Source organism: Medicago truncatula, chromosome 3 (assembly GCF_003473485.1).
Source record: "Medicago truncatula cultivar Jemalong A17 chromosome 3, MtrunA17r5.0-ANR, whole genome shotgun sequence".
Taxonomy (NCBI): Eukaryota; Viridiplantae; Streptophyta; class Magnoliopsida; order Fabales; family Fabaceae; genus Medicago; species Medicago truncatula.
In genome coordinates, this window is record NC_053044.1 from 33,012,026 (window position 1) to 33,024,042 (window position 12,017).

Genomic DNA, 12,017 nt, shown 5'->3' on the forward strand with positions numbered 1-12,017 from the left:
AGTTGAGGACTAATTTGAGAGTGGTTTACAATGATATGGACAAATTTGATGGTTTACTCTTTTATCATCATGGATTTATTTATGATCCTATTTTACTTTTAAATTGGAGCTGTAACTTTGAAGGGTTAAATATATTTTTAATTTTTATAAATTTAGTAATATTTTAAACTTTGTTCATGTGTAATTTTGTCTCTCTTCTTGTTGTATAAAAACAAGGTGTTTATGCTTTTACAAAATGAGGAAATAAAAACATCTATTTTATAAAAATGGAGACTAAACCAATTATATTTTATAGGAATTAAAAATATATTTTACAATTGTTTTATAAATCAAGCATCTTGCATGAAACAACTCACTTTAATCTCTTGATTAGAAGATAAAATTATCTAGACGATAAAACCTTACATAGGTGTTTTGTCTAAGTATATATTATTTGTAATTTGAGCTAAGTCTTTTTTTATATTTTTTATATTTATTAAGTACTTTCTCAAAGGAAACTTTTATCTACTGTTTTTCTTTTGAATTTTGCTCACAAATTTCTTGATATTCTAACGACTATTGTTCTTCTAGATCATCTTGAAATGAGGTTGTACTTTCAATTACTTTTCACATTATTAGATGGTTTGACATTTGTTAATTTGAGTTTCAATTATATCCGCATTATTAGTTAGTTTGACATTGATTAAAATTTGTAATTTAAAAAGTGAATGAGCTTCAATTTTCACATGGCACCAGCCAACATTGGTGTGACCCTCAAGACTATCCTATTATTATTAGGTGAGTCTTGAGTTTTAAAGAATTTACCCAACAACCGATCATAATAATCAACATGGATTAACTTTCAATTCACTTGAAAATTTACTTACGCGGATAATTTAAATTTGGTTGATGGGTAAGTTATCCACAACTATTTAAAGGTAATCCAGAAAGAAAAAAAAAATTGTCACTTTTTATAAAGTCATTTATCTTTTTTTCATACCACCCTTGACTTTTTACTCTGTCTTTAATTATAAGACTTTTGAAATATTTACTTATCCCTAAATATAAGTCGCTCTCCAAATTTCTAGATAAATTTATTGTTCTTTTTTTAAATACAAAGATAATGAGAAGAAAAAAGAACAAAAAATCAAAATTAATGACCCTAAAAAGGAGCTAAAACCCTAAAGGATTTTATGCCATCACTTACCAACATGAATTGGTATGTTCAAATTAACCACACCTGATGTGTAGAAAATAGATCAGTTGATTGGTTAGCTAATACTAATCAAGCGTTGAACTCTTCTGATTTGCACGTTATGGAAACTCCTCCTAACAATTTTCTTAGTTGCTTTTTATACTTCAAGATTCTTAGTCAACACTATAAACTAACCCAAATAGGTTTGCGATAAGTGGGTTTGTGATGATCACTCTTGATAAATTGAAAATGAGATTTACCACTTTAAATGATTAAATAATTTTTTTTGGTAACATATGTAAATGAAAATGAAGTTTAATTTATAATTATTGCCATTTTTTAAACTTTTAAATTCATTTAAAAGATAATATCATAGTTTTGCCTAAATATTATTCAACTTAATAAATAAAGCTAAAACTATTCTGAAGTCGATGGATAAAATGAAAGTTTCTATGGATGTAAGCTCAAAACCATGATGTAAAACTATTTTGCTCCTCCTTATACACCTTATGCTATGGAGCAGACCGTTTCTTACGGTAATATATATTATTTTGGCTAGTTAAAAAAAAATATTCAACTTAATCAATTACCTACGATTTTTACCACAATCAAAATCTTTGAATTCATAATTACTACTACAATCAAATTCAAATTAAGTTAGTTTTAACAATCCCCAAGTGTGATTTTTTATTTTTTAAAGAACTCCAAAGTGTCAATTAAAACACAAACAAAATAATAACACCAGTGATCACACCATCCAAAGGATATTGACAGCCACATAAGAAGTTACATGCCACGTCATTTACACGTGTATGCGGGGCCTATGCATTACCCGTAGGATCCTCTTCCAAGTGGGTCTCATGTCCAACGTCACTTCACTTTTCTCAATTTTAATCCTATTCTTCATTTTAATCTTCAAATACTACTTTTTTTTTTATCGACATCCTATCATATGAAAATTGTGGGGTTACATTCCAATGCTAAATTAATTTTACCGACATCCTATGAAAATTTATGACATTGCTACATAAATATATTTCATAACCATATTTTACCGACATCCAATAAAAGTCTAACTAAAATTTTAGAGAGTAGTACCGTGAGCTTAACTCAGTTGGTAGGACAATGCATTATTATATGCAGGAGTTGTGGTTCGAACTCCAGACATTCCACTTATTCAAGCCACTAGATTACCTGACAAAAACAAAAATTAAAGAGTAAAACAACAAATTTATATATTTACAAAGATAAAAAATATATTTAACCCTTAAATATAATAACTTATGCACTAGTTTATGTTGATGATGTATATTCCTTGTTATTATTCAACACAATAATGGTATTTACATCTCATACTTTCAAACATGACTTACACACATTATTTTATCCTTATCTCTATTTTTTCAACAAATTACCAATAAATTACACCACACTCTCTATCTTTGTATTTTTCAAGATGCATGCATTTATTTATATAACGTAGTAGCAAGGAATATGCATAATCAACCAAATATTTTCTTATGGTTTTTTAAACAATAAATTTTATCTTAATTAAAATTACAAGTCAAATAATTTTTAGAATAATAATTACATGATTATTATACAAAACTTATTTCTTTTAGTTCCTTAAACAATATTAACATTTTCCTTTTTTTTTTTTTTGAATAATTTCCTTTTTTTATTAAGTACCATTGAATTTACAACACTCACATATATTCATCAACCATTTACACTATAATAAGTTGACAACAATTGTGTTTGGTAGTAAAAGAGAAAAAAATAAAAAAGGAATAATAACATATAAAACAAAAAATAATAATATAAAAAAAAAGTTTCTCTCTCCTCTCTAAAGGTAAACCCTTTTCTCTCTCCAACCAATATTAAAAGGGGTCCCCTTCCTCGCTTCCCGTTATGCTATCCACTCAACAAAACTCTCATTCGTTTCTTAAACTCTCTGTTTCATTATTCTTTACAATAATGGTTGCTTTGGTTTCTCAAGAAAATGTTGTCACATTGGTTTCTCGTACTGGTAGAGAGTTACAACGTTATAGAAAAGGTCGTCGCCAAGTTGTTGGGTTCGTTTCTCAACACCCCTTTTGTTTTCTTCAACTGGGTTTTCATTCAAAATTGTTTTCATCCTTTTTTTTATAAAAAAAATTGTGACTTTTATTGTGGGGTTTTGGTTTTTTGTTGATTTCTGAAACCACTTTTGATAATTTTGATGTGCAAAGAATAATACTGCTAAAAAGATTGTGTAATCATGTGATTTCATCAAACTCACCGGTGAATATGAAGCACTGTTACAGACATGGACATTGACACACCGATACCACTAATAATTTGAAAAAATCATATAATTCAGTGTAATTATATGTGTCGATGTTGGTGTCGGACACGACACACGTCCGACACCGGGACACGTCTAATCCAAGAAGTGTCCGTGCTTCATTGGTGATTCTAAAGAAAATTGCATTGTTTCGCTATTGAATTTGACTTCAATGGTACTAATAATTTTGTGTTTACAATCATTTTTATGCAGATGTATACCATACAGATATAAGATTGGGGAGAAAAATTCATTGGATGTTTCAGATGAATTGGAAGTTCTTGTTATAAGTTCTCAGAAAGGGAAAGGGATGCTATTTCCAAAGGTATATAGATATTAGTCAATGATTAATATTTTTATTTTTATTCATTTTCTTCCATTATGTTATTTATAATTTTGTATTGCTTACCAAATAATAGGGAGGCTGGGAATTAGATGAATCTCAAAAGGAGGCAGCTTTGAGAGAAACTATGGAGGAAGCTGGTGTACGAGGCATTGTTGAGGTGAGAAATTTGCTCAACATGTTGTACAAAACAAGTAAAAAAGTAAACTCCAATTTATTCTAGATATCGTAAGTATCGGACAATTCGATTTCTTACTAAATGATTGAGTTCTAGTGATTAATGAACTTAAATTGAAGATGAATTGTTTTGAAGAACTCGGGTTCTGATATTGATCGAACGGACTTTACTTACTTTTTGCACGAACTCTGAATTATTAAGACCTTTTTCCAGAAACAAGACAATTTGGTTCTGAAGTCAACAAACTTTTAAAATGATTTATGAAAACATTAATGCTTTTTGGTTGTCAATTTAGCAACTAAAATTGTCTTGGAGGAACTAATGTTACTGAGGTTGAGAGAATTTGCAATTTCAGAGATCATTTTATAAAAGTTTATTTATCACTGTTATGGCTAAATTGAAGAATCCTACAATTTCAAAGGCTAAATTGAGGATTCTCTAAAAATAATCGGCTTTGGATACTAATGTTACTATTGCTTGGTGCAGGGTAAATTGGGTAAATGGAGCTTCAAGAGTAAAACATATGATACTTTATATGATGGTTACATGTTCCCTCTACTTGTTCAAGAGGAATTGGAGTTCTGGCCTGAACAAAACCTTCGTCAAAGAAGATGGGTAAGTAACATGAACAGTGTCAATGTTAAAGCATCAATTTAGTTTCTAAAGTATAAAAAAAAAACAGATTTTAATAAATAAAATTCGTCAATTTAGTCTCGGCAACTAAAAAATATTACAGACTAAATTGACGGATTTTATATACTTAACGACCACGTATTATATATTTTTTAGGTATTAAATTGGAGGAAAAAATGATACTTTAGTGACTAAATTGACGGTTTATTACGCTGTTATTGATTTTCTGATTTTGTTTGAAATTTTCCATTTTGGGGTGTATAGATGAGCATATCTGAAGCAAGAGATGTTTGTCAACACTGGTGGATGAAAGAGGCTTTGGACAGACTAGTAAACCGTCTATTAGGTCAAAAACTTGGTTCTGAGAAGCAAGTTCTACGTTCTCTAAATTGCATTGGAGATGCCAAATCTGACTTGTTAAAAGTGTAATTTCGTGGAGGGTAGAGCTCAATTTTTTTTGTGTTGCTTGAAGTTGAGGAGAAGAATAGTAGGATCCATTGAATTGAGCCAAATTATTATGATAGTATATATAGATATATAATAAAAATAATAGATTGTAGATCTTACATAGAAGTTTGCAATTCCCTAAAAAAATACTTTATTTTTGTTAAGAGAAACTCAATTTGAACATGATTTTTTCTCATCTTATAATGAGGATTAATTTTCAATTGTGGAAATATATATTAAATGTATCTGTGGGAATTCACTTCTTATGTATTGCAAAACTTCTTGAAGTCAATTAGGTAACAAATAGATTGCTTTGCTTTTTTAAGCAACAGATTTGTTCTAATGTAAGAGAGGTGATATGAATATTTGATTATTTGTATAACCTCTCTAATATGAAGAAGGGATAAGGTTTTTTTTCTTCCACTTATTGTATTGTGTGATGTGATTATCATTTGTGGATTATAAGTTCTGTTCCCTTTATTGGAGATGAAGTTTTGTTTAGGTTGATAAAAAAATGTTTAGACTTCATTCTAAGTTGTTTTAAGAGCATAATTTGTTTAGTGATTATTATTTGTTTCCACCAAAAATGATAAACATGTCACAATCCAGTGTGTCTTTAAAGAATCCACTATTGTTTATAGTGACTAATCTTTATCGGAAAATTTAAAAGTAATAATGGGACAATCAATTTGCATTCAAGTTTTTTTCTTTGACGAGAGTTATGATTCGAACCTTTGTACAAATCACTCGAGTCCTTACCATTAAAACCGACCTAACTTATGATATTAAATCATGTTATGTTATTTAAGTTTATCATAAGATCAAATCAATTGGACTTTATTGAAGTGTATAAACTCTTGATATTTTAGTTGTGGGAGATGTGTCAATTATGATTGTGATAACAAATAATTGTGGTTTTAGACTTTTAGTTGTACCTTCTAATATCATAGAGTTGGAGATAGATATGTTGCTTCTTGATTTTCTTTGCTCTAAAATCTGCCAAACCAAATCATTAAAACATTTATTGAAGTGTAATGCTTTTATCAAGCATAGAGATGAAATTAAGATGAGCAATAACATTAGGCAAGTTGGCAACTAACTTGTGAGCCTAATAAATAGAGAATGATACTTCACCATCAACACTAATAATAATACCCCACGGAAAAGTAGCCTATGAGTTGGGGAAACACTGACACTCACTTTAATTTTGCCAATATGTGAAGGAATATCAAAGCAAACTCTTGACATATCCCAAAAGCCAAATTGAGACACTTCAGTTTCAAGGGTTTGGCTGCTTAAAAGTGAAAGGTGGTAAGCTTATTTTGTTGAAGGAATGAAAGGTGCAAGTTATTTAGTCCAGATTTTAATAATTAAGCAAGATATTGTATATACAGTCACAATTTTTGAAATTACACCTATGTTTTTAATTACTCTATAATTTTGTTATTCTGACTCTCCACTTTGATATTTGATCATTATGAAGTTGAACAACTGGCTCATAAACGTATATGGGCCCTAATATCATACCATAACCCAACTTCAGAACTAAGCCCAAAAATTTAAGAATTTATTTTCCCACCCTACTCATCTCTTGCGTGTCCTCCAAATTTATCAATTTAAACCCGTTCAAATTATATTATCTTTTTCTTAGGTTAGTGAGAATGAAACAGAACATAGTGATCATTTAGACTGGTGAGTAGAACTATATCTTCTTTGAATTTGTGTGAATTACGCATAGATTCATATTGACAACAAACATTGTATGTGCAATAGGGAAGTGGACGAAAAATCTTTGATTCTTCTCAAAAACCTTTGAGTTTGAGCTTTGTAAACTACTTTCTCTGGTATTATAATAAGCTAAAAATAAGCATCAATTCTTAATCACTATTATAAACAAAAATTAATACTTTAAAACTTTATAAGCATCAATTCATGCATGTAGTGGAGTGATTTTTTTTCATATAATATCAACATGGATACTTTAATAAATTTAACTTATGTTTTACGCGAAGTTTAAAAAATATTAGAGAAATGTTAACTTTTGCAAGTCCACGTAGAAATACCAAAAGACAGTTATTGAAAAGCACATTAGATCACTAATATAAATAGCAATCCATTTTTAGATACATTCAATTAATGATGTATGTGACATATAATAAAGACCACATACATCATTAATTAAATGTATCTAAAAAATAAATTTTTGCTTATGTTAGTAACCGGAGGGTGTAATAATTATATGATAATAAGTTGGAATTGATAGAAAACAATTAATTAAGGTGTGTTTGTTTCAAATTTACCAAATTTATTCCTAGGAATAACATTCCTTAGAATATAAAGATGGGAATTTTATTTCAAGAAATTTAGGAAAAATACGTTTGGTTAGCTTTATAATATTCATAGGAACCATAAAAATAGGGATTATAATAGGTAAACTATTTATGAATTTATTCCATCTCTATGGGAACTTTATTTCCACCCTTTTCCTTGGGAAATTTTTTGGCTTAATTAAAGTTTTAGCCCCCTAACTTTTTCAAAGTTGCGATTTTGGACCCCTAAGAAAAAATACTACAAAACCGCCCTCTAAATTTTTTCTATTCCGATGAACATTTTATACTCAGGAATAAAATTTAGTAAACTTGAAACAAACGTAGGCATATTTTATTCCCAGAAATTAAAAATTATAACTTGAAACAAACACACCCTTAATTTTTTTTTGTCATAATTAGTTTCTTTACCGGCAAGTAACCATGATAATTCTCAGGTATATATCAATTTAAAAAATGTTTAAATATCATAATTGAATGTTATATTGGTAGGAAGTATTTATATATATATTTTCGGCACAAATATTGCAAAAATATCTCATTCTTATGTTCACTCATTTATAGCATAGTGACTTAACAGGTTTGCAATTGAATACTCAACATCAAGTAACGAAAAAAAATACACAACCATATGTAGTCTACACGGACTACTTATCTTCAAATAGAAATTTGTAGCAAAGTTACTGCATGTTAGGAAAATAAAAATTCCTTTTTGTGTCTGTTTAACTAACCACACCTTCAATTTACAAATTCGTCGCACATTTACCGCATGTTAGAAAAATGAAAATTCCTTTTCAGTCCGTTTAACTAACCAGACCTTCAATTTAGAAATTAGTCGCACAATAACGTTAGCAAAAACATAAAACGAAGAAAACAAGAGATTATCCTGAACATAATCCGGTAAGTCAACAATGAAACAACATTATTCTGCTACATTCATTTCTCAGCCTGCTCAACCTTGTGACTGCCTTGTCAAGGTCAGATACGGGATTGGTAACCAAAGGACCTAACACATCAACACAACCAAAAGAATTATATCAGTTAATAACATCAAAGTTGTTGTAAAAAGGAAACAATATTCACCATAACGACTAGTCAAACAATGATATGACAACAGAGTTTCAACCAACCATTGCGGATTCGAAAATAGAAACAGGATTGCAAGAATATTTGTAGGAGATGGATCTGGTACGTATGTTTTGCATGTATATTTATATCCAATTATGTTGAAGATGGGGAAGTGTGTGTATATGCGTAGGGAATAGCTAATTAGGCTGATTGGATGGTTTAATATTTTCAATGTGATAACCTAATGAACATCATTAATTGCAGTTAGTATTTCAAAGTTGCATGTATTGGTATTGAAAATGTTAAGAAGCCTAAAGGGTTATTTTTACATGGTAAACAACAACAATTAACTAAGTTGATAAGTAAAGTGTTGATTTTTTTTTTTTTTAAATTCGAAATTTAAAATGAGAGGCAAATGGGAGAGAAATAATTTAGAGTCACAAACTGAAGGTTAGCCTTAGAGTAATTAATGCATAACTAACAAAGGGAAAATATTATATTTAAGGATTGCAAACTGTAATAAGCTTTAAGAATAAGGGATTACTCAACAATAAAATTTCACACATAACTAAAATATTGTACACATGGTCAGTTTAGATCTTTTTTTCCTTTCTCCTACGATTTCTCCTATGCACCTTCTACAATTTTGTAAGTAGATGTCTAATAGAATGCAATCACAAATAAACAAAAGAAAGTAAAAAACAACAAATAAAATATACCTTTATCCAAGTGATGAGAATTTTTTTGTCATCATTTTCCTCATCCCAATGATTCCTTATATCCACCTTCAAAAACAATTCCGTAATTAGATGTCTAACATGATTCAATGTCATATAAAAAAAAAAAGTAAAAAACAACAAATAAAAACACCTTGATGCCATCATCATAATTTTTGTGGCCATCATTTTTCAGTATGAGAATTTCCTCATTATCAATAAAAGAGATTTTTTGTATTTTATGGATGGGCGTGAAATGTTTTGTTTCTAAGATAATTAACAAACACCAACGTAAGTAAAAAATCTTCAAAGAATAGAAAAAAATATTAATCTACTCAAACACATTAAAACACTGTAACTTACGTAAATAACTCTTATTGTCAATAGGCTCTCAAATTGTATTCATAATACGACCTAACGTGCGACTACCAACAGAAACTTGTCGAAAACAAAAGTTAATAATAAAATATTAATTAGTTAGACAAGAGATACATTATTTCTACTTACATATACATATAAGAGAGTCGATGCTTATCGCGCCCTGCCCTTTCACCACTCATTTAATTGCTTGCATAGCAACCGTTCGGACAAAATTCTTGTTAAGATGTTCAGCCAACTCTAATAACTTTGTTGAGCGGTCTAAGACTTCAAGTGCTGTCAACACGGGAGGTAAACCCATTGCAATACTCACATCGACGATTTGGTTAGTAACGTGACAAACATGTCCAATTTCTTTCCGGTACGAAGACCCAGATTTAGTTGAATACACGTTCAAGATAAAGTGGTTGTACGAAGAAGATTGACTCAACATCGTGGCGGCGAAAATAGAGGGTTTTGAACATCTAAGAAGGGAATGTTGAATTATAGTTATGAGCCTGTGTGAAGCCGCCATGTGAAGATCAATGAGTTTGGAGAAGCTCGTCTAGAAGCTATAACTGTATATAATTGAAATTCAACAAGCTAAGAAATAATAAGACTCGTTAAATAAAATAAATCAAATTGTAATCAACCTATGCATATGCATTGTTTCTTTACAAACACAAACAAAAAATAAAAAATAAACATCTCAAGTTGGGATATTAGATCAACTCTACTCTACTTGACCTACAAGAGAAATAACATTAAACAAAACAACAAGCAAAGACAGAACGAAGAAGTTGCCTTTTGAAGAACTTGTTGTCGGAAGTAATCGTGATCTTACTTCTACAACATTTCCCTTTTCTGCGAGTTCAATTGAGTTGAGCCGCTAAGTTTTTGTTGAAATGTGTTTACCGCTCAAAAATTGCTTTTATGACATCAAATGTTTCCTATAAACACATGGAAATTAATCAATAACCCTCAGACGGTAGTTAACTACCGTTGCGTTGCTTTCTTCAATACCTCTTAAGCAAGATAAATTCAATTCATACACAAGTACCCAAAATCAATTCGAAAACAATAGAATACGACAAATTTATTTACTTATAAATAAATTGTTACATTATATTATATTATTCCTAAATATGTGTTATCATCATGATGTTGGAGTTAAATTAAATTATTGAAAGTTTTCTCAAAATATTGGTATTAAAGTGTTTATACTTAGTATAAAAATTTGCAAGCCTCTTTGAAAACTAAAAAGAATGAAGATAACACAACACATGTATTCTACCAAATCACCGGTGGAACATGAACAAAATACCCTTAGAAATTAACGGTTGATCTTGATTGAAAATAATAATGTAAACATGTATACATTTCCGCATACAATCCTGCCTCTATCTCATCCCATGGTCATTATTGGTGACTACTAACTAAGTAGGAGTTGAATTGAAGTAACCACACTGTATCTGTAACTTCTCCATCGACGACAAACTCATTGAAATTGGTAATTGGATTATCAGAGATTGATGAATTGATAATTGGATTATCAGAGTTGAATTGAACTGTTCTATTTTGTTATTGTTCAGCAGTTAAGTTGCTTTTTGATTTTGGGAAATGCTTTTGTTTTTTTTTTTTTTTTAAGGAGGGAAATGCTTTTGTTATCTTCTCCATGGTAGTAACTGTCACCTCATGTCCCAATCATGGAGAGATGTAACAAAATAGTGGTACAAAAGATTTTCAGAAGGTATGTAATTTCATATTTTAGTTGTGCCTTTAATTAAATCTTGAAGCCTATGTTGGGCGTTGGAGTGTGTCTTTGGTTAAAATAATCTACCATGGCTTGTAGTTTGATGCATCAAACATTATTTTGTCACAATTATTTTGTACAGGCAACCATCTTTTGATTTTTGTTGGAGAAAAAACTAGACAAAGAAGATGATCAGAGGATTGTGTATGGAAATGAACACATATTCTTAATTTTATTTTCAACTAATCTAAACATTTGATTAAATCCAACATTATTTTTCTAATGGACCACCGGTGAGGGACTTAATTGAACCCTCACCGTAGAATTCATGGTCTTATACTTAGTATAAAAATTTGCAAGCCTCTTTGAAAACTAAAAAGAATGAAGATAACACAACACATGTATTCTACCAAATCAACTTTATAGGTTTTCACATTGAATTTCCTCATATAAGATGAGTCACAACAAAAAAGAATGCATTCCAATACATTCTTTAGAACTTAATCTCACGTTGACAACTGACAAGTTTCAATTAACATTTAACACATAACCACTTAACAATAAAACAATTTATCACTTCATAACTTAAACACATAAACATTTAACATTTAACACTTAATTACTTAACAATAAAACAATTAATTAACTAATGACTTAAACACACAAGCACTTAACAATAAATTAAATGTTTTAAC

General features: G+C 29.6%; 1 protein-coding gene across 1 annotated transcript; it reads left to right on the forward strand.

Moving 5' to 3' along the window:
- Positions 1-3,070: 3,070 nt before the first annotated feature.
- On the forward strand, positions 3,071-5,616 carry LOC11422584 (nudix hydrolase 18, mitochondrial). The gene is made up of 5 exons (XM_003600659.4): positions 3,071-3,249; positions 3,714-3,825; positions 3,920-4,003; positions 4,508-4,636; positions 4,919-5,616. The coding sequence occupies exons 1-5, from the start codon at positions 3,086-3,088 to the stop codon at positions 5,081-5,083; spliced, it is 654 nt and encodes a 217-aa protein (XP_003600707.2). The 5' UTR covers positions 3,071-3,085; the 3' UTR covers positions 5,084-5,616.
- The last annotated feature ends 6,401 nt before the right edge of the window (positions 5,617-12,017 follow it).

What these genes read in the sequence shown, in the direction of transcription:
- LOC11422584 (XM_003600659.4), top strand. Translation starts at nt 3,086, where the DNA reads ATGCTATCCACTCAACAAAACTCTCATTCGTTTCTTAAACTCTCTGTT. An exon ending in GGTCGTCGCCAAGTTGTTGG is followed by an intron (nt 3,250 to 3,713) that starts GTTCGTTTCTCA and finishes ATTTTTATGCAG; the next exon opens with ATGTATACCATACAGATATA. An exon ending in GTGTACGAGGCATTGTTGAG is followed by an intron (nt 4,004 to 4,507) that starts GTGAGAAATTTG and finishes TGCTTGGTGCAG; the next exon opens with GGTAAATTGGGTAAATGGAG.